General features: G+C 41.7%; 1 protein-coding gene across 2 annotated transcripts in view; it reads left to right on the forward strand.

Moving 5' to 3' along the window:
- Positions 1-25711, forward strand: part of slain1a (SLAIN motif family, member 1a) — a 97755-nt gene that overhangs the window by 28162 nt on the left and 43882 nt on the right. For both annotated transcript variants that reach the window (XM_078402314.1, XM_078402315.1), the window contains exon 2: positions 4044-4183. In XM_078402314.1, coding sequence (XP_078258440.1) covers positions 4044-4183 — 140 coding nt within the window. The remainder of the gene's footprint in view (positions 1-4043; positions 4184-25711) is intronic.

Consider the following 25711-nt stretch of genomic DNA (forward strand, 5'->3'; position numbering starts at 1 on the left):
GTGAAAGAGGTGAATGGTTCAGAAGTCTGACAACAGTGGGGAAGAAGCTGCACTTCAAAAATTGGACATCTGAGCCTTCAAGCTCCTGCCTTCTCCCAGAAGGTAGAGGATAGAAAATCTATGTGCTCTAATTTTGCACACTAATCTCTGGTGTGGGACCTTGTCAAGGCTTTTTGAAAATCTGGCTACACCACATCCGCTGGTTCTCCCTTACCCATTCTACTTGTTCATTCCTCAAAAAAAATCCAGAAGATTAGTCAAGCATGATTTCCCCTTCATAAATCCATGCTGACTGACCGATCCTGACACTGCTTTCCAAATGTGCTGCTATAACATCTTTAATAATCGACTCAATCATCTTCCCCACTTACGATGTAAGGTTAATTGGTCTATAATTCCCCATTTTTTCTCTCCCTCCTTTCTTAAAAAGTGGAGTTACATTGGCTACCATCCTATCCACAGCAACTGATTCAGAGTCGAGAGAACATTGGAAAAGGATCCACGATTTCTAGGGCCACCTCCTTGAGTACTCTGGGATGCAGACCACCAGGCCCTGGGGATTTATCTGCCTTCAGTCCCAATAGTTTATCTAACATCATTTCCTGACTAATGTGGATTCCCATTAGTTCCTCCCTCCCACTAGATCCTCTCTCCCCTAGTATTTCTGGGAGATTGTTTGTGTCTTCCTTACTGAAGACAGAACCAAAGTACTTGTATAACTGTTCTGCCATTTTCTTGATTTCCATTATAAATTCACCCGTTTCTGACTGTAAGGGACCTACATTTGTCTTCACTAATCTTTTCCTTTTACAGTCAGTTTTAATGTTCCCTGCAAGCTTTCTTTCATGCTCTTTTTCCCCCTCTTAATTGACCCCTTTTCCCTCCTCTGTTGAGTTCTAAATTTCTCCCAGTCCTCCTGTTTACTGCTTCTTCTGACCAATTTATATGTCTCTTCCTTGGATTTAACATTATCCACCATGATCACGGTGAATGGCGGTGCTGGCTCTCCTGCACCTATTGTGCAGGAGACTGTGGAACAGCATCCCTCTCCCCATCAGAACTGCCCCCTCCATCGACTCCTTTAAGTCCAGGCTCAAAACCTATTTCTACTCCCTAGCGTTTGAGGCCCATTGAGGAGGCGCTGTGAACTGTTTTGTATGTGCTGTTATGTTTGTGTGCTACTGTATGTTTCATTTTTTCCTTAGCACCTAATCAGATGTACAACACTTTGGTCAACGTGGGTTGTTTTTAAATATGCTATATAAATAAAATTGACTTGACTTGACTTGACTATTGTCTATTGTCTATATTTTCTATTCCCTGGTTTGTTTTTTCGCCAGAAAGGGATCCACAATTTTTTGAGTTCATCCATGCGGTCTTTAAATCTTTGCCATTGCATCTCCACTGTCAACCCTTCATGTATAATTTGCCAGCCTATCCTAACCAATTCCCATCTCATACCTTCAAAGTCTCCTTTCTTTAAGTTCAGGACCCTAGTCTCTGAATTAACCGTGTCACTCTCCATCCTAATGCAGAATTCCACCATATTATGGTCACTGTGCCCAAGGGGCTTTGCACATCAAGATCGCTAACTAATCCTCCCTCATTACACAATACCCTGTCTAGGGTGGCCTGCCATCTAGTCAGTTCCTCTACATATTGGTTTAAAAAACCATCCTATATACATTCCAGGAAATCCTCCTCAGCGCTGCTACCAATTTGGTTGGCAAAATCTTTATGTAGATTAAAGTCACCCATGATAATTGTTGCCACACGCATCCCTAATTTCATGCTTGATGCTATTCCCAACCTCCCTACTGCTGTTTGTTGGTCTATATACAACTCCAACAAGTGTTTTCTGCCCTTGGCTATTTTGCAGTTCTACCCATGCCGATTCTACAGCATCCAAGCTAATGTCTCTCCTTGCTGTTGCATTAATCTCTTCTTTAACCAGCAATGCCACCCCACCTCCTCTTCCTTTCTGTCTATCCTTCCTGAATATTGAATGCCCCTGCATGTTTAGCTCCCAGCCTTGGTCACCCTGGAGCCATGAATCCATAATTCCAACTATATCATATCCCTTAACTACTAACTGCATTCAATTCATCCACCTTACTACGAATGCTCATTGCATTAAGGCACAAAGCTTTCAGGTTTGTTTATCCTATCTCCCTTCTACCTTTTGTTTCTGTCCTCCTTTTATGGCCCTCTGTCTCCTTGCATTTGTTCCCATCCACCTGCCCTGTTAGTTTAAATGTGATCTTTCCTACACTCTCTTTCCTGTTAACTGCACACATACGCTTCCACATTGTTAACCCACCCCCCCTTCCCCCCCACTGTTTAGTTTAAACCCACCCGTGTAGCACTAGCAAACCTGCCTGCCAGAATGTCGGTCCCCTTCCAATTCAGGTGCAACCCATTCCTTTTGTACAGGTCACCCCTGCCCCAGAAGAGATTCCAGTGATCTAGCCTAGAAATCTAAATTCCTGCCCTCTGCACCAACTCCTCATTCAACACATTTTGAAAATGGGGTGGATGGAAGGAAGAGCCTGTGATAGACTGAGTGGTGTCCACCACACTGCAATTTGAGTTAGTCATGAGCAGAGCAGTTGCCATACAGGCTTACTTGCACCACTTTCTAACTCGCATCTGTTGATGTGGTGTGTATGTTGAATCTTCTCAAATGTCTTCGAAAGTAAATACACTGATGTGGCTTCTTGATTATCGCATCAACGTGAAGGCACCAGCTTAGATTGATAATGATATGACTGCCTGGAAACCTGAAGCTACCGACCATCTCTACAGTGGCTCTGTTAATGAGGACAGTGTTATGTTCATACTTTTGCTTCCTTCAGTTGCCAGCCACATTTTCGTTTTGCAGATGTTAATGACTAGGTATTATCATGGCAACATGACCCAATATTTTTGATCTTGTTCCTGCACTTTAAGTTATAACGTTGTGAATCTAGCCAACAACAATGGTAAACTTAAAGATCAAGTTGGCATTGCACTTGGGCATACAATCATGGGCGTACAGAGAGTAGAGCAAGAAACTGAGCACACAACTCTGATCGGCATGAGTGTCAAGGGTCAGGGTAGAAGACATGTTATGATCAATTCTAACCAACTGAGGCCTACAGGTCAGGAGGTCGAGGTCTGTTGCAGATGGAAGCTCCCCAAGGCCAAATGTTCAGAAGGTTAGGTGTAACTCGTGATAACGTACAACTGATTTTTCATATTGTTTCTCATAATTTAGCAAGCAAAGTTTTCAAGCTGCCATGATAACACCTAGTCCTATTTTGAGTATTCCCAACCATGAAAGAAATTACTAAGAATACCTTTCTAAAAGTTTATTTCCATTGTTATACGGATCATTGTTGCCTGAAGAATGTTTGCTTACATATGTTTATTTGATAAATTATTTTACATACATTCTTGTTCTTTCTTTAGTTATTGACCTTAAATGAGCCTTGTGCTTGTTTGTAAAAAAAGTTTTTTCTGGTTATGAATATAATGTTTTTTTAAAAGGCAAAAGATGTTCTGATGAGCCGGTATGTTGGTCTCTTTAATTCATGTTTATTGAGTGTTGAGATGTGTGCTTTCCCTGGAATTCTTGCTCGAATCCTTTGAAGGTTCGCTTTCATGCTACCCACTCAGAGAGCATTTAATTGAAGTCACTAATGGCAATGCCTGAGACAATAGCCATGGTTCATTATTCTGTTCCTTCACTTTACAACCAGGAACGTCCTTCTGCAGTGCCTTTCTATCCTTGCCTTAATGTGTAAATCTGTCATCTTTGTTTGTGATTGGAGTTTGTTTGTTCATGTTAAATGTTCATAAGCCATCAAAGACCAGTGGTTTTGAGTTTCCAAAGATGATAATTGACTTCAATTTCCTTTATGCAACCATTTTGCTCTTGCCTAGACTGACTGCATAAAGATAAACCGCTTTTGCACGATCTGTGTGATTATATAAATGGGAATTAATTGTGGTCTGTCCATCAACTATGATAAATGACTGTGAGTGGTGTGCTTTCATTATAGGTTGTATATTTCACCAAGAAGGCAGCCAACCATGGAACAGAAAGCCATGAACCCACTCGAATGGTGTAGACAGGTGCTTGATCATCCAGGCCATGAGATTGAAGCAGCAAAACGATCATTGTGCTATAGACTTGATCAAGGTGAGAGCAATGTGTGCAAGTTACCCAAGTTATGCTTTTAGCGGCAAGTGTCATTAAATAAACTAATTATTGTATATGTTGTAATGTGAGCAAAGTAACTGTTTTAATTTTTATTAACTGGAGAATAATTACCATGATATTCCCTCTGTTACGGCAATACATGGGGAAAAGATGTGGTACGAGGGTAAGCTAGTCAATAATGTAAAGGAGGATAGTAAAAGCTTTTTTAGGTATGTGAAGAGGAAAAAAGGTTTACTAGGTTAATTCCCAGAATGGCAGGACTGTCATATGTTGAAAGACTGGAGCGACTAGGCTTGCATGCACTGGAATTTAGAAGGATGAGAGGGGATCTTATCGAAACATATGATTATTAAGGGGTTTGGACACGTTAGAGGCAGGAAACATGTTCCCAATGTTGGGGGAGTCCAGAACCAGGGGCCACGGTTTACGAATAAGGGGTAGGCCATTTAGAACGGACATGAGGAAAAACTTTTTCAGCCAGAGAGTTGTAAATCTGTGGAATTCTCTGCCTCAGAAGGCAGAGGAGGCCAATTCTCTGAATGCATTCAAGAGAGAGCTAGAGAGAGCTCTTAAGATTAATGGAATCAGGGGGTATGGGGAGAAGGCAGGAACGGGGTACTGATTGAGAATGATCAGCCATGATCACATTGAATGGTGGTGCTGGCTTGAAGGGCTGAATGGCCTTCTCCTGCACCTATTGTCTATTGTCTACTCTATCAGATCGTTTTTAAAATGTCATTTGATGAAATAAATTTACATTAAATGATTAAAAAGAAAAAAAAAAATTATATCAGGTATACGGAATGCCAGGTTGCTGATTTTGTAGGTAAAGCCAGCCTCTTTTACTTGCTTATCGGGGTTTAAAAATTCTCCAAGTTGTTGTTTTTTGAAGCCTGTACTAATTTATCGGTGTCCATAAATCGGTGTTGGAGGTGTGTTAGTTGCACCTGGTTCTGTGGGCGGCATTGTTAAAATCCTGAAGCAAAAATTCAGGAGCAACTCACCCGACCTGAAGCAAACAAACAATCAATAGATGATGAAAACAGGAGAAAAGCTGGAGCGTTCAGTAAGTCCTCTCGCGTATGTGGCCAGTGCTCTGTTTCACAGTATTGATCTTTTGCCAAAATGACTCAGTGGAAAACTGACCAGCTTTCCGAAAGCGAGAGGTGAAAATTTGCATTGTTGTTGCCAGCTCCTGTTTCCATTTGAATTTCAAATGTTGATTTTGCATGGAGTAGAAATTTCAGATATAGCACTAGGCTATGATTCCTTGAATGATCACCTGAGCCTATCAAGGCACTGCTTGAATATTAACATTCAAATGAATGAATTAAAAATTGTTTGAATTGTTATTATTCACAAATTATGACAGAAAATAAAGGGTTTACAGAATGTAATTAATTTTGAATAGTAGTGTTGTTGTTTCATAATAACACTACTTGAATGCTTGAATCCATGGGCAGCTCTATAGTGAATCAAAAGGGCTGTTGTTTTTCCTTTACATGCCTGTAATATTTATATTTGAAGGGACATAAAGTCTTTGTGCTCTGTTTCTTTACATGGAACATTGGAATGAGAAATAGTCTGAAAAATTTAGAGGAATCTGTAATGTAAATATTTGATGGTATGATTTGATTATATTATTGATATATGATAAATATTTTAAAATCGTTCTAGAGCAATGCATCCACATCTGGGAACACGGAGCAGCTCTTTATTGCTTAGCTGTGAGGAATAATGAAATAGTAATCAGTGTAATGCAGAGTTCAATTAATATTGCACTGAGTGATCTCCTGAATTGTGGCACTTTGGAATAAATGAGAGGAGGGCTACTTCATAAGGTGGTTAAGAGTCAACCAGATCGATGTATATCTGGAGTTTCAGATAGATCATACAGGGTAATGAAGGCAAAATTCCTTCCCTGAGGTTGTGGGTGACAGTTTTACCCATCTGGTTGTTTTGCGATCAACAATATTGATACTTGCTTTTTGATTCCAGACTCTTTTATTTAACTGAATTTGACTGAATTTCCCAAGTTACCATGGAGGGATTTGACTCTTACTCCAGGTTTTCGATCACCAACAATACAACCACAGTGCTACAGCACATACAAGTGACTTATTCATTTTGCCTGATGCAGATGATAAAATTAATTTTCATTCATACTGTAAGAAAGTATTGCTGCTTAGAATGCTGCTTGACTTGCTAAAATTGCCATTAGATTTGGCAACCAAAACTATTTCACCATGACAGCTCTTGCTCCTCAGGTTTCAAAATGTTAGAACAAGGATCATGTGAGATATTTAGAGCTCCATACACTGTGATAATATTGGTTTAATGAATTTCATAGATTCAAATTGGACAGAGGATCTAGGGACTCAGAGGAACTAAAAGAAATTTGCATTAGGCGAGAAATAGTATTGGGTAGACTGATGGGACTGAAGGCTGATAAATCTCCAGGGCCTGATAGTCTGCATCCCAGGGTACTCAAGGATGTGGCGCTAGAAATCGTAGACACATTGGTGATCATTTTTCAATGTTCTATAGATTCAAGATCAGTTCCTGTGGATTGGAGGGTAGCTAAAGGGCCTGTCCCACTTAGGTGATTTTAAGGCGACTGCCAGCGACAAGGCTGTCGCCGACAGTTCGCCGGGGTGTCGTGGGCATGATCATGAGGAGTCTTTCAAAAATTGGAGTGGATCTCAGCGCGTCGCTGAGAAATCAACCGGAATGAAATTTCTCGGCGACAGCTGGCTTGTCGCCAGGTGTCGTTGCTTATTGCGGGCGCTGTCGCATGCTGTCCCCAGGTTTGCTAGGTGCATTTTAGATGCGTTTAGAAGCACATAATATTAAATAATGCTCTTAGATGCATTTAGAAGCGCATAATATTAAAATAAGTAATAATTTCACGATACCATAAAATATTTGTGTTTAACCCATTTATTTACTGTTAGGACATTTGACAGGTAGATTGGAGGCGACAGTTTGATGGTCAGGCAAGCGTGGGAATTTTCACGATGTTTATGGCCATCAGCCATTACATTTAAAGTAGGCTCCCAACCAAGATATGCAACCCAGAAACCAGATCTGCATCTCCAGTACATTTTTAAAGAATGCCTACACACTTTTCACAAAAATCCATTTAATGACTTTTAAAATTAAATTTCTTAATACTGCTATTAGTAAACTGGAAGAGAATCCAGTTTATGGCTTGTTACCGTGAAGCCTGGTTTTCAAGTAACCCCGGGCAAGATGTTCTATTTCAAAACTCTCAAGTACTTACCGACTTGTCAGTGATTTCAGCGAATATTAGGACGCCGGAGAAGCATTGACAGCGTGGGAATTTTGCGATGTTTCCGAAGACGGTGTAATCTCCACCTGACGCGGCATTGTCGTGGTCATTGTCATCGGGTAAAAGAAAATGTCGGCGATCTGCTACGACAGTCGCCTAAAAAATCGCCTAAGTGGGAGAGGCCCTTAATGTTATCCCACTTTTCAAGAAAGGAGCGAGAGAGAAAATGGGGAATTGTAGACCAGTTAGCCTGACATCGGTGGTGGGGAAGATGCTGGAATCAATTATTAAAGAGATAATACTGGCACACTTGGATAGCAGTAAAAGGATTGGTCCAAGTCAGCATGGATTTATGAAGGGGAAATCCTGCTTGACTAATCTGGAATTTGTTGAGGATGTGACAAGTAAAATGGATGAAGGAAAGCCAGTGGATGTCGTGTATCTGGACTCAGAAAGCCTTTGATCAGGTCCCACATGGGAGATTAGTGGGCAAAATAAGAGCACATGGTATTGGGGGTAGGGTATTGACATGGATAGGGAATTGGTTGGCAGACAGGAACAAAGAGTAGGAATAAACGTCAGAATGACAGGCAGTGGTAAGTTGAGTTCTGCAAAGCTCAGTGCTGGGACCGCAACTATTTACAATATATATTAATTATTTAGATGATGGAATTAAAAGTACCACTAGCAAATTTGCTGATGACACAAACCTGGGTGGCAGTGTGAACTGCGAAGAGGATGCTAGGAGGTTGCAGGGTGACTTGGACAGGTTGAATGAGTGGACAGATAAATGGCAGATGCAGTATAATGTAGATAAATGTGAGGTTATTCACTTTGGCGGCAAGAATAAGGAGGCGGATTATTATCTCAATGGTGTCAGATTAGGAAAAGGGGGAGTGCAAGAGACCTGGGTATCCTTGTCCACCAGTCACTGAAAGTAAACATGCAGGTACAGCAGGCAGTGCAGAAAGCTAATGGCATGTTGGCCTTCATAACAAAAGGATTTGAGTATAGGAGTAAAGAGGTTCTGCAGTTGTACAGGGCCCTGGTGAAACCATATCTGGAGTATTGTGTGCAGTTTTGGTTTCCTAATTTGAGGAAGGACATTCTTGCTATTGATTTGGATGATGGAATTAAAAGTAACACCAGCAAATTTGCAGATGGTACAAAGTTGGGTGGCAGTGTGAACTGCGAAGAGGATGTTAGGAGGTTGCAGGGTGATGGTCTCCTAATTTGAGGAAAGACATCCTTGCTATTGAGACAGTGTGGCGTAGGTTCACGAGGTTAATCCCTGGGATGGCAGAACTGTCATATGAGGAAAGATTGGAAAGACTGGGCTTGTATTCACTGGAATTTAAAAGGACAAGAGGGGATCTTATAGAAACATGTAAAATTATAAAAGAACTGGACAAGCTAGATGCAGGAAAAATGTTCCCAATGTTGGGGGAGTCCAGAACCAGGGACCACAGTCTAAGAATAAAGGGGAGGCCATTTAAAACTGAGATGAGAAAAAACTTTTTCACCCAGAGAGTTGTGAATTTGTGGAATTCCCTGCCATAGCAGGCAGTCGAGGCCAATTCACTAGATGAATTTAAAAGAGAGTTACATAGAGCTCTAGGGGCTAGCGGGAATCAAGGGGTATGGGAAGAAGGCAGGCAGAGGTTACTGATTGTGGATGATCAGCCATGATCATAATGAATGGCAGTGCTGGCTCAATGTGCCAAATGGCCTCTTCCTGCACCTATTTTCTATGTTTCTAAATGGGCTGTGTCTGTCTGAGAAGGGAGGAAAGTGATGAAGGTAGTTAAAGTGGACTTCCATTTGCTGGTATTTTTTGTTCACCCCTAATTGTCAACGAACTGAAGAGGAAGTTAACAGTTAATCACATTTGAAGGATTGTAGATCGATGTTTTACAGAGATGCTGCCTGATCAGCTAAGTTACACGAGCTCTTTGTGTGTACATTTGTCAGGTGCAGAAGATAGACTCAAAAAGCTTGAGTATGTCAGTGGGTCAGACAGCATGTGTAAGAGGGAACTGCAAACTGAAGATAGACAAAAAAAGCTGGAGTAACTCAGCGGGGCAGGCAGCATTTCTGGAGAGAAGGAATGGGTGACGTTTCAGGTCGAGACCCTTTCTCAGACAGCATCTCTGGAGAAAGGGAAAAGGTGACGTTTTGGGTCTTTTCCCTTCTTCAAAAACGTTGTCAGGTACAGGCCAGACTGGGTAAAGACAGTTGATCTTCTTTTCTGTTGGAAATTAATAAAGCAATTTTATTTACAACAATCCAATAGTTTTATTCAGTATGAAAGACATAGATATGGTGGGTAGAATCTTTCTCCCAGAGCACACATATCAAATACTAGATGGCTTTAAGGTCGGAGTGGGAAAGTTTATGTGGGGCAGTTTTTAACACAATGTCTGGAACGTGCTGCAAGATGTGATGGTGGAAGCAGATATCATCGTGACCATTAAGAAGAATTTAGATAGACACCTGAATATGCAGGGAGGGGATGGTGGGATGTGGTTCACACACAGGCAGGAAGGATTAGTTTAAATTACCATATTTGGCACAAATGTGATTTAAGGAGCCTGTTCCTGCACTACTATTTTATACTCTATATTCTAGCAGCTGCTGAGTTAAGGTTCCTGGTTTCCATCAACCCATTACAGAGAATCATTAACTGAACTCACAGCACTTTGAATGTTGCCGTTCAACCCTCACTTTCATCAATGGGGATTTGTATTTCATTGAAGTGCAAATTGCTAATCCATGATGCATGTTCAAAGTTAAACCCAGCATCATGATAGATGTCATGAAACATTTACATTGCAGAAATTCTCTCTCATCTTTGCCCTAGCACAGTTGGTAAGTTGCTGGCTATTTGCACACATAACTTGTGATTCTCAGTCATTAATTCGTGTGATCAAATTATACCACTGTGAAGTCCAACTCAGGCAGACTACTTGAGAGCTTCAGGAACAGTTCTGTTCTCAACACAGACTAACTGATCTCCTTCTATGCAGCTAGCTCGCAAAAAGTATCAGGCATCTCAATAAACTGTGATGTGTGCTTAATGTCTTTGATTGAACTGACTCAACACACAGTTTTAATTGAAGTGTGTAAAATCGTGAGTCTACTCTGGTCAGGCTGAAGAGGAAGGAGCCATTTCTCTTAACACATATTTCAATCACTAAAGGTTTAGGGTGGAATTGAAGCTTTTTTTTCCACATGCAGAAAAGGTGGGGTCAGAAATGCACAGAATCTTTGATCACATACTGTTGCAAGGCTCTCCCAGGACTCCACATCGATGTTGAGCGCCTTCAAATTTCTCTTGCAGATATCCTTGTAACGTAGCTGGGGGCGGCCGATGGTTCTCCTCCAAGATGTTAGCTCTCTATAGAAGATGTCTTTTGGAATACGGCCATCCTCCATGCGGTGGACATGGCATTAAAGGCCACTGATCAGGAGCATTTCTCATCGCAGACACAGTCACACACTATCTCCCAAGCTACCAGTGTTATGATAAGCATTGCAAATTTGTAATATTTAGGTTGCAGTCAGAATTCTTTTTCCAGAAATATTTGTGTGCAGCACAGTCCTGTAGCAGCTGGAGATACTACCATTTCTATTGATAATGTATCATTGTTGTAGGAGGGATTACTGCCAAACATGAAAGTTAATGTGTGGGAAGGAACTGCAGATGCTGGTTTACACCGAAGATATGTATCTAGATACCCCGAACTACAAACTCCCACCTGGCATAATAGGTGCATGGGAACCCTCCAATGTGCAAGATCTCATCCAGTTGAGGCACCATCTTGATTAGGGAATATAAAATGATATCACTGTTGGACTAGAGGTCCTGTAATACATAATTTTGACTTGGATGAAGGGATTAAAAGTGCCATTAACAAATTTCCGAAGAATACAAAGCTGGGTGGTAGTGTGAGCTGTGCGGAAGATGCTATGAGGTTGCAGGGTGACTTGGACAGGTTGTGTGAGTGGCCAGATGCATGGCAGATGCAGTTTAATGTGGATAAGTGTGAGGTTATCCACTTTGGTGGTAAGAATAAGAAGGCAGATTATTATCTGAATGGTGTCAAGTTAGGAAAAAGGGGACGTACAACGAGATCTGGGTGGCCTAGTGCATCAGTCACTGAAAGGAAGCATGCAGGTACAGCAGGCAGTGAAGAAAGCCAATGGAATGTTGGCCTTCATAACAAGAGGAGATGAGTATAGGAGCAAAGAGGCCCTTCTACAGTTGTACAGGGCCCTAGTGAGACTAGGTTAATTCCCGGAATGGCGGGAATGTCATATGTTGAAAGACTGGAGCGGCTAGGCTTGTATACACTGGAATTTAGAAGGATGAGAGGGGGTCTTATCGAAACGTATAAGATTATTAAGGGGTTGTACACGTTAGAGGCAGGAAACATATTCCCAACGTTGGGGGAGTCCAGAACCAGGGGCCATGGTTTAAGAATAAGGGGTAGGCCATTTAGAACGGAGATGAGGAAAAACTTTTTCAGTCAGAGAGTTGTAAATCTGTGGAATTCACTGTCTTAGAAGGCAGTGGAGGCCAATTCTCTGAATGAATTCAAGAGAGAGCAAGTAGAGCTCTTAAGGATAGCAGTCAGGGGATATGGGGAGAAGGCAGGAACGGGGTACTGATTGAGAATGATCAGCCATGATCACATTCAATGGTGGTGCTGGCTCGAAGGGCCGAATGGCCTACTCCTGCACCTATTTTCTATTGTCTATAATTCTCTACCCCTACTTCAATGCTCTGCTGAAGTTCATTGCACACTATCCACCACAAAGTAAAATGTGAATACTAAATAAAGCTGAGATTAGGAGTTGCTAAAGTTAGCATTCCAGCCTGTCATTTGAATAATGCTGAAGGAAAAGATAAGGCTTTGTTTACAATGCTGGCTTTGCGGGCTGATAGGAGCAGTGTGCACATCTCTTCTAGAAATGTGTTTCTAATTTCCAAAACAATCGTAGTACAGTTCCCACTGCTTAAAGTGTTCTTGTTTAACAACTGCTCTGCTCTTGATGGCCAGAACCTTCAGAGAATTGTGAACGCAGCCAAGTTTATCAGAAACTTGTCACTTCTGTCCATCTTCACTGTGCCTTGCATCAGGAAGACTAGAAGTATGATTGAGAATGCCAGTCACCCTGGCCATTCAATTTTTATCCTATTTTCCTTCTGAGAAAAGGAACAGGAGCTTGATTGTTTGGGTGTCCCGACTTAAGAACAACTTCTTCTCCACTGCTGTCGGCTCCTGAACCAATCACTTCTTTAATACCCCATTCCTGGAGATACTGCTCTTACTCATAATTTTACTTAATATTGTTATTTCATTATTATACTTAAATAAATATTATTTACAATTACTTGGATTTTGTTATTCAATCTTGTTTCATTCTGCTGATTTGCATACATTGTATTTATTGTTGTATTTATCATTGCCATATGTGCACTGTTTTCTCTGTGTGCTTCACGTGAACAAGGAATTCAATTGTACCCTGCTGCGCATGACAATAAATTAAGCTGAATTTGTCGGGTGCTTACATCCAGTAGAAAACAAATAAATATTCTATATCTTCAATAACCATTTTCTTCCCCCCAAACATTCTTAATTTTAGTTTAGTTTAGAGATACAGTGTGGAAACAGGACCTTCAGCCCAACGGTCTGCACCAACTGCACATTAATACTATCCTACACTAGGGAACATTTTTACATTTATACCAAGCCAATTAACGTACAAACCTGTACCTCTTTGGAGTGCAGGCGGAAACTGAAAACCCACGTGGTCACGGGGAGAACGTACAAACTCCGTACAGACAGCATCCATAGCCAGGATTGAACCCGAGTCGATGGCACTGTAAATGGTGTAAGCAGCAACTCTACCGTTACGCCACCCTGCTGCCCCTATTCCTATTATTAAACAATGCAGATATATAAAACTGAAAATTGCATTGTTGTCATTCATTGTACCAAACATTACACACAATTTACATTATGTCAACATGGTATTTCTTCTAATTTCCATAGTTTCCATCAGCAATATGCTCGACTGTTTGCTACACTGGGGGAAGCCCCTCAGTATACAGCAATGGGAGACCTCTCAAATCCTTGGCCTTTCCTCTTGGAGACATTGAGATGAACACATCAATTTTGGTGCATCCTTTAACACACGGTTCTACAGTGCCAGTCTGTATTATTCAATTGTGGATAATTCCTTGTCTTGGATGACCAGTCAGTCAGTCTCAGGCAGACTGAACTAATGGTCTTTCAGCAATCGATATTTGTATCAATATGCATCTTTGGAAATGATATGTAGATAACAAAGTCCTGTATTACGCTCCTGTTCAGGATGATGGTCTGCGTTTACTGCGGTTACCTTGAGAACAGTATTTGCTCTGCAGGTAAGATCTAACAAGGTGGGGCCTTCTCACCACCAACCAAACGAGGTCTTGAAACTTATTTAAGGCTTGGGGAAACCAAACAATGTAATCCACCATCTCTTGTTCCTGCAGGACCTCTGTGCATTCCAAACAAACTACTGTCAGATTGACATGTAGACAAATGTACTTTCTGAACAAATATTTCTCTGAGAAACAGGTAGTGTGGCATACAGTCTGACTAAATGGAATGTTCTGTACTATGGCGAGGCCTTTGCAACACTCAGGACAGGTAGAACCATGGCCTGGAGTGACAATTGGAGATTGTGTACCTGGAATCTACACTCAGTTTGATGCAATCTTGTGGATGGGGTTGGGGGTTAAGTTTTTCCCCAATTTCTCTGGAGATTTTTACACCATATTCTCGTGGACATGACTTCTTTACGATTTCCAGATGACTGTTCAGGTGACTGTTGCAGGTGACTGGAGCAGGGTATGGATCACAGCTGGACCACATACAACATTGAGAGCACCTCACACTTGATAACTTCCCTTAACAAAGAGGAAATACTGCATCCACATACTCAATGTTGGTTTCACCTTGATCATGTACACCATCCAATTCTCAGAGCATGACCTACCTTCTCTGAACCATATTCCCTGCACCTTCAAGTAATTGGACTGATGATGAATGGAACAAAAGGTTCAGTTAGGCCAATCATTGAAGAATATGGCCTCACTTTTGCTGCAACAGATTCTAGCCCATGACAACAGATCAGATAGGTCATAGGTACATAGGACAGTTGGTCCATGCAAGAGAAAGTAATCTCAGCCATTTGCAGAGAGTCTTTAACAGTGTTTCTGTTGTCTAAGGAATTGGCTATTTTGAACGTTTTGGTGAAGATTCGGAACCAGGAAGTAGCTGGTTATGGCATCTCAGTGTTCAGATTTCTTACTTCAGGAATTCACCTCCCATTATCCCAATTTGAAGCTTGTTAGGCTGCACAGATTAGGCGCCTTGGCTTCTGTATACCGTGTGCTTTAAAAGGTAAACTGTGTTTGCCTTCTTACCACTTGAAATATATTTAATCCCAGTTTTTAATGGGTGGCATAGTCAGGGAAGGTGAAAAAATTTAATAGGACCCTGAGGGGTAACTTTTTCACACAAAGGATGGTGGGTGTATGGAACAGGTTGCCAGAGGTGGTAGATGAGGCAGGGACTATCCCAACGTTTAAGAAGCAGTTATTACATGGATAGGACAGGTTTGGAGGGATATGGACCCAATGCAGGCAGGTGGAACAAGTGTAGCTGGGACACGTTGGCTGGTGTGGACAAGTTGGCCGAAGGGCCTGTTTCCACATTGTATATCTCGATGACTCTCTCTATGACTTTAAAAAGCTGGAGTAACTCAGTGGGTCAGAGAGCATCTCTGGAGAAAAGGAATAGGAATAGGGTCGAGTCTTAAGAAGTGGCCTCGACCTGAAATGTCACCTATTCCTTTTCTCCAGAGATGCTGTCTGACCCGCAGAGTTACTCCAGCTTTTTGTGTCTAGCCAGTAAGGTATGCCAGTGGTGAGAGTAGGGGGTAGGAATTGGAAAAGTTCAGGGTATGAGGAGCTCCAAGATATCCTAGAGGGGCAAGGAAGAACTTGACAGTTAAAAATACTTAGGGAAACAGCTGCTGATAGATTAACAGAGCACTGGGAGGAAATACTTCATCTCCGATTTATTTTTCTCTCTGGGGCTCTGTGTCTGGTGAGAGTCAGCACTTGCATTTTGCTTTCTTTGTTGCTATTGCATTGTGTGGGGGGAAGGGTGGATTTCTGTGCACAAACTTTCATTGTGGTCTTGGGTACAGATGGTCCAAACCAGTGCATAGATGAGCCGTGTAGATCAGTAATTACACTATGGCTTGTTACTGTTGAATATACATTTTCAGAATTTCTGATGATGTAATTGCAGGTTGGAAGAAAGGATGCCTGTTTTGATGCTTTAATTGATCCTGATGAGAGGTGGCTTTTTAATAAAGAGGGGTATTTTATCAGAGTACGTTGTAAAATTATATTTGGTAATTTCTTCAAATAACATTAAAAAATTGGACATTATGGGAAAAAACTAATTCTTCCAGAAATTATACTGGATGCTTTTCATTACTAAATATAACCTCTGTGTACAGATAATATGCAGTAAGATCTGTGCTCATTTGATTGCTGATTATTCACTGCCACTAAATGTTACTCAGTTTAATTACAGATCTTTGTACTTTGCACGGAGGGATGACGTGATAATCATTATGTTTCTTGGCCTTGTTCATTTCCAAATAAAAGAACAGATGGTGAAAGCGCATTGAAGACCTCAATTCTTTCACTGTGACTTGCATTGTTTTGGAATGTATTCTTTGTCCACAAAAGATATTTCCCTTTCGTGTTGCAGCCATTTCTGACTGGTAGAGGAAATGCAAGCCAGCAGGATTTGCCAGTATTAGTTGCTTGTTCTATAATTCCTTGTTTCCTGGGATTATCGGGGATAAGGGCAATCTCAAGATGCACAGCTTTAATTGACACTTTTGGTATAACTAACATATCGTGAAGGATATGTGAAAGATCAGGGAAGTGAGGGCATGGAAGAGGAACTGAGGCCGGAAGCAGATCAGCCATATTGAACAGTGGGAGAAATTTGAGGGGCCGAGTCACGCTCTCATTTACTTATGTTTTTATGGAATACAGTACCATTGTAACTTGACTATCATAACAAATAGATAGAATATTAGTGTACAATTCCATTGTAATAGTGGATCATTATCAAGTGAATAGGGTACAATGTCTTTTCATTGTTTTTAACCTTTTCATCTGAACAATATCATAAGACTGTTCTCTAGAATAATAAGGTTGCAACCTTATTCCTAATACCTTTGGGTAGTACTAAAGTCGTGTGTATTCCTTCCAGTAGACATCTTTGGAGGCATGTTCATTTTAAATATATATGGTATTTAATTTTGAAAAGGACTGGTGTATAATTTGTGGACTACGGTTGTAAATGTACAGCTGTCAAGATACTGTGTGTTGGCAGCTTGCAACTAATGTCATAACGTTAGATGACAAATGCTTAATATATTGAGAAGCCAATCTATGTTAACTGGCTTTAGAACAACCCTCTGGTGGTCTAACCTGCAGACTGAGCCATTGCTTTATTTGAATCAAATTACTTTTTTCATTATAGAGCTTTTTTCAAATCAACTTTACAGTGAAATCTAATTGGAAATTTGAAGTGAATAATTTATCCAACACAACAATTCAAATTAAGTTTGGTTATATCTTCCATTTATGACACTTAGTATATTTATATTCACTGGAGATACACTAAGTTTATACTGTAATTCTATTCTAAGTTGTTTTCTTCATGGTTTCACCAGAACAATAGACGGGCTTGGAACCAAATGTCTGTGCAGTAGTTAATAGGAATAAAAAGATAGCTGGAAGAAATTGGACAGGTGCCAGGAGCCACTAACTCAAAGATTGTGAGAATAGGTTTACCACACCTAAAGAAAATGACCAGGCCAGCAGAGGTATTAGTTGATGCCGAACTTTTTCCTGTGGGCCAAATATGTCTCACCCACCTCCTTTTCCTCCTTCCAATGTCTTCGGCCTGACTGGTTGGCAATCCTTTTGTACTATTTTAGTGCCACTGAGGCGAATGTGGACATTCTTTTGGGAAGGAGATTAGGAGAAATGTATTTAGTCGAAGGGTGGTGAATCTGTGGAATTCTTTGCCACAGAAGGCTGTAGAGGCCAAGTTAGTGGATTTTTTTAAGGCAGAGGTAGATTCTTGATTATTAGAGGTTATGGGGAGAAGGCAGTAGAATGGGGTTAGGAGGGAGAGATAAATCAGCCATGATTGAATGGCGGAGTAGACTTGAGGGGCTGAATGGCCTAATTCTACTCTCACTTATGACCTTATGATCTTATGACAATGATCTTTTGTTTACCTATTTGTTCTTTTGGTCATATTCAGTGTTATTAACTGGGAAGACCATAAGTAGGATGGTTGCTAAGGTAACTTGGAAGTGGAAGGGGAGGAAAAACCACTGCAGGTAGCGCATAGTAATACGCAGGCAATAATTTGTGCCCATAGTGATACTGATCCTAATAGAATGGAAGGATGTTTTAAAAAATAACAAAATTGCAAGCAAAGTATGTTGTAAGCATTTTAGTGACATTCACTCACATGAAGGTGAACATCAGTTATTGAGAATGCATGGGTTAGTAGCATCTTTCCAGATTTAAATATCTAGAAGTGGTACATTAAATTTGCTTTGGTATATGCTACTGAGAAGAAATGCTGAGGGCTTGCTACACTCATCCATCAGTGGTCATTAGATAAGTGGCCTGTTTTGTTTAATCCATGTTGCTTTGAGAAGAATGAACCGTTACACGGGTTGAGCAGTTCAAATTGTGTCGTGGAATCATTCGTAGTCACTTGAGCCAGAATCTGTGTAGTTCTCTCCTGAGAGCCCTGATTAGCAGACACCTCCTGCAGTACTGTGCACATGCAATATGCATGCACCTTCTGCTGGTTGCATGCTTGATGTTTATTGCTTGCTATAATCAGTGGGTCGCAGGGCAAACACATAGTCAGTTCAGAGTGTTCATACCTTTGTGTACATGAAAATTTATGAGAGTCATCATGTCTGATATATGCGCCCAATTTAGGGTGCTGTTGGTGGAATGATTGCCAAGGTAAGTTGAGACTGAAAAGAAAGGGGAAGTCAATGCATTTGCCTTACTGTACCAGTGGAATATTTCAGTGTAAGAAAATAACTGCAGATGCTGGTACAAATCAAAGGTATTTATTCACAAAATGTTGGAGTAACTCAGCAGGTCAGGCAGTATCTCAGGAGAGAAGGAATGGGTGACGTTTCGGGTCGAGACCCTTCTTCAGACTGATGTAAAGGGGGCGGGACAAAGGAAGGATATAGGTGGATACAGGAAGAGTGGGAGATCTGGGAAGGGGGAGGGGAAGAGAGGGACAGAGGAACTATCTAAAGTTGGAGAAGTCAATGTTCAATAGTCAATAGTCAATTTATTTGTCACATACACATACACATAAAAATTACCCGCAGTTGAACAATACGATCAATAAGAATAATCAATAAGAATGCAATAACACATACAATCATAAACCAACACCAAACAAAACAAGCTGCCCAGGTGAAATATGTCATGTCAGTTTTCGGGAAGTTTCTTTAACATTTATCGTACGAGGCAAGATGAAGCAGACAAAGCCTTTATCTCTGAAAGTTAGATGAATAAGAGGTGATATCGTTGAAATATATAAAACTATTACGTGAATTAATGGGGTAGATGCGAGCAATGTTTCCCAGTGTGGGGAGTCCAGCACTAAGGGTCAAAGGGCCAAAGTAAGTGATCAACTGTTCAGAGGTGAGATGAGAAGATGTTTTTTCATCTGTGGTGTTATGAAAACTTTGGAATCCTCTAGCCAAAAGGACTGTGGAGGCTCAGGTGCTGAGCATGTTCAAATATGATAAATGATTAGTTATTAAAGGAATCAAGGGAGATGGCTGAGCACCAGAAAGTGGTGCTGAGTTGAAAGATTAATGGTGATCTCAATGAATGGTGGACAACTACATAAGGGCAAATAGCCTTCCCCACTTTGGCTTTCAGTGGACTAATATCCTCTATCTTATAGGCATTGAGAAGATCTGTGTGATGTTGTTAACCTTTCAAAATGAAAAAGGGAGCTTGCATCATTTGGAGAGGAGATTGAGCCAATTGTACTGTAGGGCCTGCAGGCTGAGACTGCAGATGCTCGAATCTTAAATAAATAACAAACTGCGAGAGGAATTCAGCAGGTCCGGTAGCAACTATGGAGCGGAATGAACAGATAAGGCTTTGGTTCGAGACCCTTCTTCAGACTTCAAATTTGTAGGTTAATTTCCCTCCACAGATGCTGCCTGACCAATTTGACCTCCTTCAACACTATGTTTCTTTATAGAGGAGGAGTTTGTTTGACTCCATGGGAGGGTTTCATTCCTGAGAACTTCTCACAACCTAAAGAGTACACAACTCAGCAACGCAGCTGCAAATCAAGTTCCCACCCGGCAGAAGATGCAACTTTGCAGTCTCTTGAATGCCCATAACTCTATACATAACTTGGGCGTTCATCACCTGGGGAGGACCTATCGGAGTATTTTTCTCTGTCTCTATGGCAATCATGATTAGAGCCTGCAGGGTGGGAGCGAATACTTGCACTTCCACATGGGCAGCTTCCTGGTGCTGGGAATGAGTGATCGGGCACTTTGTAGGTTGTGTATCAGGAAATGATCCTCCAGTTTTGGTTGCAGTGAGTGCCCAGCCTAACCCTGCAGCACACAATCCAAACAGGTTGAGCACCTCCTCACTGAGAGGCAAGTAAAATGAGGGATGTGGTAGATCCTGTGGCCTGCATCCTTCCTGCCCCTGTCTCTTGCAAGCCCACACTGTTGATTCCTCATATCCCATTAATCTGATCCAGCGCTCCCTTTTATTCCTGTAACCAACCTATTTGACAACCAAAAAAGCTAAAGGAATTGAGTCTATGCATTTAAATGTAGTTTAAATGCAATTGCCACCAGGTGGCGCTGTCCGCAATGGCAGCCTCGCCAACAGGAGGGGGAGTTCAACGAGATCTGGGTGTCCTAGTGCATCAGTCAATGAAAGGAAGCATGCAGGTACAGCAGGCAGTGAAGAAAGCCAATGGAATGTTGGCCTTCGTAACAAGAGGAGTTGAGTATAGGAGCAAAGAGGTCCTTCTACAGTTGTACCGGGCCATGGTGAGACCGCACCTGGAGTACTGTGTGCAGTTTTGGTCTCCAAATTTGAGGAAGGATATTCTTGCTATGGAGGGCGTGCAGCGTAGGTTCACTAGGTTAATTCCCGGAATGGCGGGACTGTCGTATGTTGAAAGGCTGGAGCGATTGGGCTTGTATACACTGGAATTTAGAAGGATGAGGGGGGATCTTATTGAAACATATAAGATAATTAGGGGATTGGACACATTAGAGGCAGATAACATGTTCCCAATGTTAGGGGAGTCCAGAACAAGGGGCCACAGTTTGAGAATAAGGGGTAGGCCATTTAGAACGGAGATGAGGAAGAACTTTTTCAGTCAGAGGGTGGTGAAGGTGTGGAATTCTCTGCCTCAGAAGGCAGTGGAGGCCAGTTCGTTGGATGCTTTCAAGAGAGAGCTGGATAGAGCTCTTGAGGATAGCGGAGTGAGTGGGTATGGGGAGAAGGCAGGAACGGGGTACTGATTGAGTGATCAGCCATGATCGCATTGAATGGCGGTGCTGGCTCGAAGGGCTGAATGGCCTACTCCTGCACCTATTGTCTATTGTCTATTGTCTGTCAGTCTTTTCGTCTTTTTGTTATTTTTAGTGCGTTTTAAAAAGTTTGTGTTAATGTTCTCTGCTTTGTTTTATGTAGGGGGTGGGGGAGGGGGTCAGGGGAAACTTTTTTTCAATCTATAACCTTGCTGGAGATGCGATTGTTTTCCGGATCGTATCTCCGGTCGCTCTGTGGCCTAACATCATGGAGCTGGAGGCCTTGCTCGAGACTGACTTTGAGCCACACCGTGGGGCCGTAGACTTACCATCAGAGCCTGTGATCCCTAGCCTGGGATCGACACTCCAACCACAGCCTGCAGATTTCAACATCGAGCAGCTCGCAATCTCGGGTACAGACCGATGTCAGGAAGCTCCAAGTCGCAGGAGGTTCAACTAGCCCTGACCCAGGGTCCGATTGCCTGGCGCGGGGGAGGTGAGATCCCCCCGATGTGGGAGGTTGATCTCCCCGGAGGGCCTGACCGCCGGCTACGGGTGCCAAGATCGTCCCATAAACGGGTTTGAGGCCCTCGACTGCGGGAGGACAGAAGGGAAGGGATTGAACTTTTTTTTTGCCTTCCATCACAGTAAAGAATGTGGAGGAGTCGCTGTGGTGGATGTTTATGTTAAAACATATTTTGTGTGTTTTGTTGCTTTTTATTGGTATGACTGTATGGCAAATCAAATTCCTCGCATGTTGCAATACATACTTGGCTAATAAAGGATGATTATGATTATGATTAACGTATTTGATCATCACAAAAGAAAATCTGGCTGATTATTGGTCCCTGAATAGTCATTCTATCACTGATGTGACTTGCTAAAAGGTTTGGCTTTACTCTTCAACATAATTACTCTTTTAAGAGCTTGATCAGTTGTTAGATCATTGTCAACATTTAACTCTCAACCAATATTTCCTTCAAATCACAGACAATGTGGTGTCTTGATTGCATTGTCAAGAAACCCATCAACGTTGCAAACAACTTAGTTGTTTCATTGTTCCTTTGCCTCCTCTACAATATGTCGACATTTCCTAATCTGTTGCATGGCACAAGGACATGGTCAGTGGCAAGATCACTGCCTCGGGGAAATTCTACCTGTGGCATCAGTGAACACGTCATCAGACAGCTCCATTGTTGAACACTGATGAACACAGGCTGACTGGATTGGTTAGCATTGGGAGACTTTGTTCTTCAGTCACATTTCCCAGGCTGACACCACAGCCTATCCTAATGAATACCAGTGATGATTACTGTATGACTTTGTCAGTCTGGCAGATTTTCTGGGTTATTGGATGTTTTTTCATATGTTCTAATTAACAAAAAAAATATCATGCTGGATTATAATAAATTTTCTAATAAACATGATGGCGGAGGCAGATATGATAGTGGCATTTAAGAGTCTTTTGGATAGCCATAAGATCATAAGGTCATGTGATAGGAGCAGAATTAGGCCATTTGGCCCATCAAGGCTACTCCACCATTCAATCATGACTGATCTATCTATCCCTCCTAACCCCATTCTCCTGCTTTCTCCTCATTACACCTGACACCCGTACTAATCAAGAATTTATCTTTCTCTGCTTTAAAAATATCCATTGACTTGGCCTCCACAGCCTTCTGTGGCGAATAATTCCACAGATTCATCACCCTCTGACTACAGAAATTCCTTCTCATCTCCTTCCTAAAGGAATGTCATTTAATTCTGAGGCTGTGACCTCTAGTCCTAGACTCTTCCACTAGTGGAAACATCCTCTCCACATCGACTCTATCCAAGCCTTTCATTATTCGGTATGTTTCAATGAGGTCCCACCTCATTCTTCTAAACTCCAGTGAGTACAGGCCCAGTGTCGTCAAACGCTCATCATATGTTAACTTACTCATTACTGGGATCATTTTTGTAAATCTCGTTTGGACCCTCTCCAGAGCCAGCACATGGATTTGCAGGGAATGGAGGGATGTGGATCAAGTGCAGGCAGATAAGATTAGTTTATATTGGCATAATGTACAGCGCTGACATTGTGGGCCAAAGAGATTGTTCCTTTACTGTATTCTTTTGTGTTTTATGGTAGTGGAGCATGGGAACTGGGGCCCCTGTGAACAGGAAGTGAGCAAGGGGCTGAGACCCCAATGAGTAGAAAGTAAGCACAGAAACCAGGGTGTGGGTGAGTGGAAAGGAAATGTGGGAACTGAGGCCATGATGAATGGAAAGCAAATGAGGCAGATATCACCTAGTGAACCTAGCCTACGCACTGGGATTTTTAGACAGTTGGATAATGGATTATTGGAGAGGTGACCCTCATTTTCTCATGTTACAACTAAACAAGGCAAAAATGAATGAAGAGCAATTATTGTATGATTCTTCATTTCTGCAGGAACACTCAAGTGTTCATTAATACCCATATCACAGTACTCTGGATTTGTCCTCTGTTTTGCTTTTAAGATACGTATTAAAAACATTGTATTTTTGTTGGATATCTTCTTTCCCGGTTAAGTATATAAATGAGGCAATCCTTGCATTTAATGCTGCCCTGTATAAGCCACTGTTGCTGCTTTTAATGGAGAGTGACCCTTTATTCCCCAAAGGAGCCCTTTTGTTGACAAGGTAGCCTGCTGCGTATCATCGACTGGGATGGTTCAAATGCATTAGGTTGCTGCCGTTGTTTCTCCTCCCCCTCTCTTTTCAGTTGCATGAGAGCATTCAGGGTATTGCACATAATAACTGCTTGAACCCAAATGTATGACCAGTATGCTATGCATCACATGCCATAATAATGAGCTGACCTCGCACTATATTGTGGTGTCAGCTCTTGTAGCGACAGGTATTCATTATAACTAATTTCAGGAAGGACGTTCTTGCTATTGGGGGAGTGCAGCGTAGGTTCACGAGGTTAATTCCCGGGATGGCGGGACTGTCATATGATGAAAGAATGGAGCGACTGGGCTTGTATACACTGGAATTTAGAAGGATGAGAGGGGATCTTATAGAAATATACAAAATTATGAAGGCATTGGACACGCTAGATGCAGGAAACATGTTCCTGATGTTGGGGGAGTCCAGATCCAGGAGCCACAGTTTACGAGTAAGGGGTAGGCCATTTAGAACTGAGATGAGGAAAAACTTTTTCATACAGAGAGTTGTGAATTTGTGGAATTCTCAGCCTCAGAAGGCAGTGGAGGCCGATTCACTGGATGCATTCAAAAGAGAGTTAAATAGAGCTCTTAGGACTAGCAGAATCAAGGGATATGGAGAGAAGGCAGGAACGGGGTACTGATTGTGGATGATCAGCCATGATCATATTAAATGGTGGTGCTGGCTTGAAGGGCTGTATGGCCTACTCCTGCACCAATTATCTATGTATCTATATAACAGCAGCAGCAGCAGTTCCAGAGTCTTTCCACGGTGATTGCATTAACAGTGGATACGTCATTCTTCCAGCTGTACCCATGAGTGCTGTGTAAAAGGATGGGGGAGGAGTCCAAATACACACTAGGATAATTTAAGAAATATTTAAATTGTCTTTTTCTTAATTATTTTTCTTTTATGTGCATTGATTACCCTCCAGAAGCCACGGAGGATTAATTGTTGACTAATACTGATTTCTTTCTCTTCAGTTACTTCTAAATCTTTATTAAGGAGGAGGGTTTCTAATAATGTACCAGATGAGATAATCAACTTCCACTGTAGTCCAAAGAAACATCAATGTTGGGGGAACAGTTGGTAACAATCTCACGTCTGCAAGAGCTCTCAAAATGGCTGTAGAATGCTGGACCACATACAATTAAAGTGTAATTAATGGAAGGGGAGTTGTGAGATTAATCGTACTCCCTTCAGAAGCCAGAGAGGACACCTGATTAAAAAAAAATATTGACTTTAATGTCTGTCCAAAGTAGTTTTAATTAATACTGCAATATATCTTTCGGTTCCTGCAGAAATGTCATTCTTTTGTTGTTTGCAGTTCTAAATTGATAAAATGTCAGTCCAAATCACAGAAATGAACATTTGGTCCAAATCTCTCATTCTCATGTTTGCACCACGCTCCCCATCAGCTCCTCCCCACCCTTCCACCTTATCCATTCAGATTACCTTTTCTATCCATTTCCTCCTTCATATGTTAATTTTGCTTTGCCTTAAATCTACTCAGGTTACTTTTTCTTGAACAAAGCCATCTACAGTAAGTGTGATATGAGTGTCAGCTGTAAGATTTTCCCACGTGGTGTTTATTGCTAGCTACCTGTTCTGGGCCTTTTAGGCCACCGAATCCACATCAACCATTGATCACCCTTCACGCCAGTTCTATGTTGTCCCACTTTCACCTCCACTCCTTATACACTAGGGGCAATTTACGAGACCAATTAGCCTATAAACACATCATTGGGATGTGGGAGGGACCTGGAGCACTTGGAGGAAACCCACACGACTACAGG

This window comes from Rhinoraja longicauda, chromosome 7 (genome assembly GCF_053455715.1).
Source record: "Rhinoraja longicauda isolate Sanriku21f chromosome 7, sRhiLon1.1, whole genome shotgun sequence".
Lineage (NCBI taxonomy): Eukaryota > Metazoa > Chordata > Chondrichthyes > Rajiformes > Arhynchobatidae > Rhinoraja > Rhinoraja longicauda.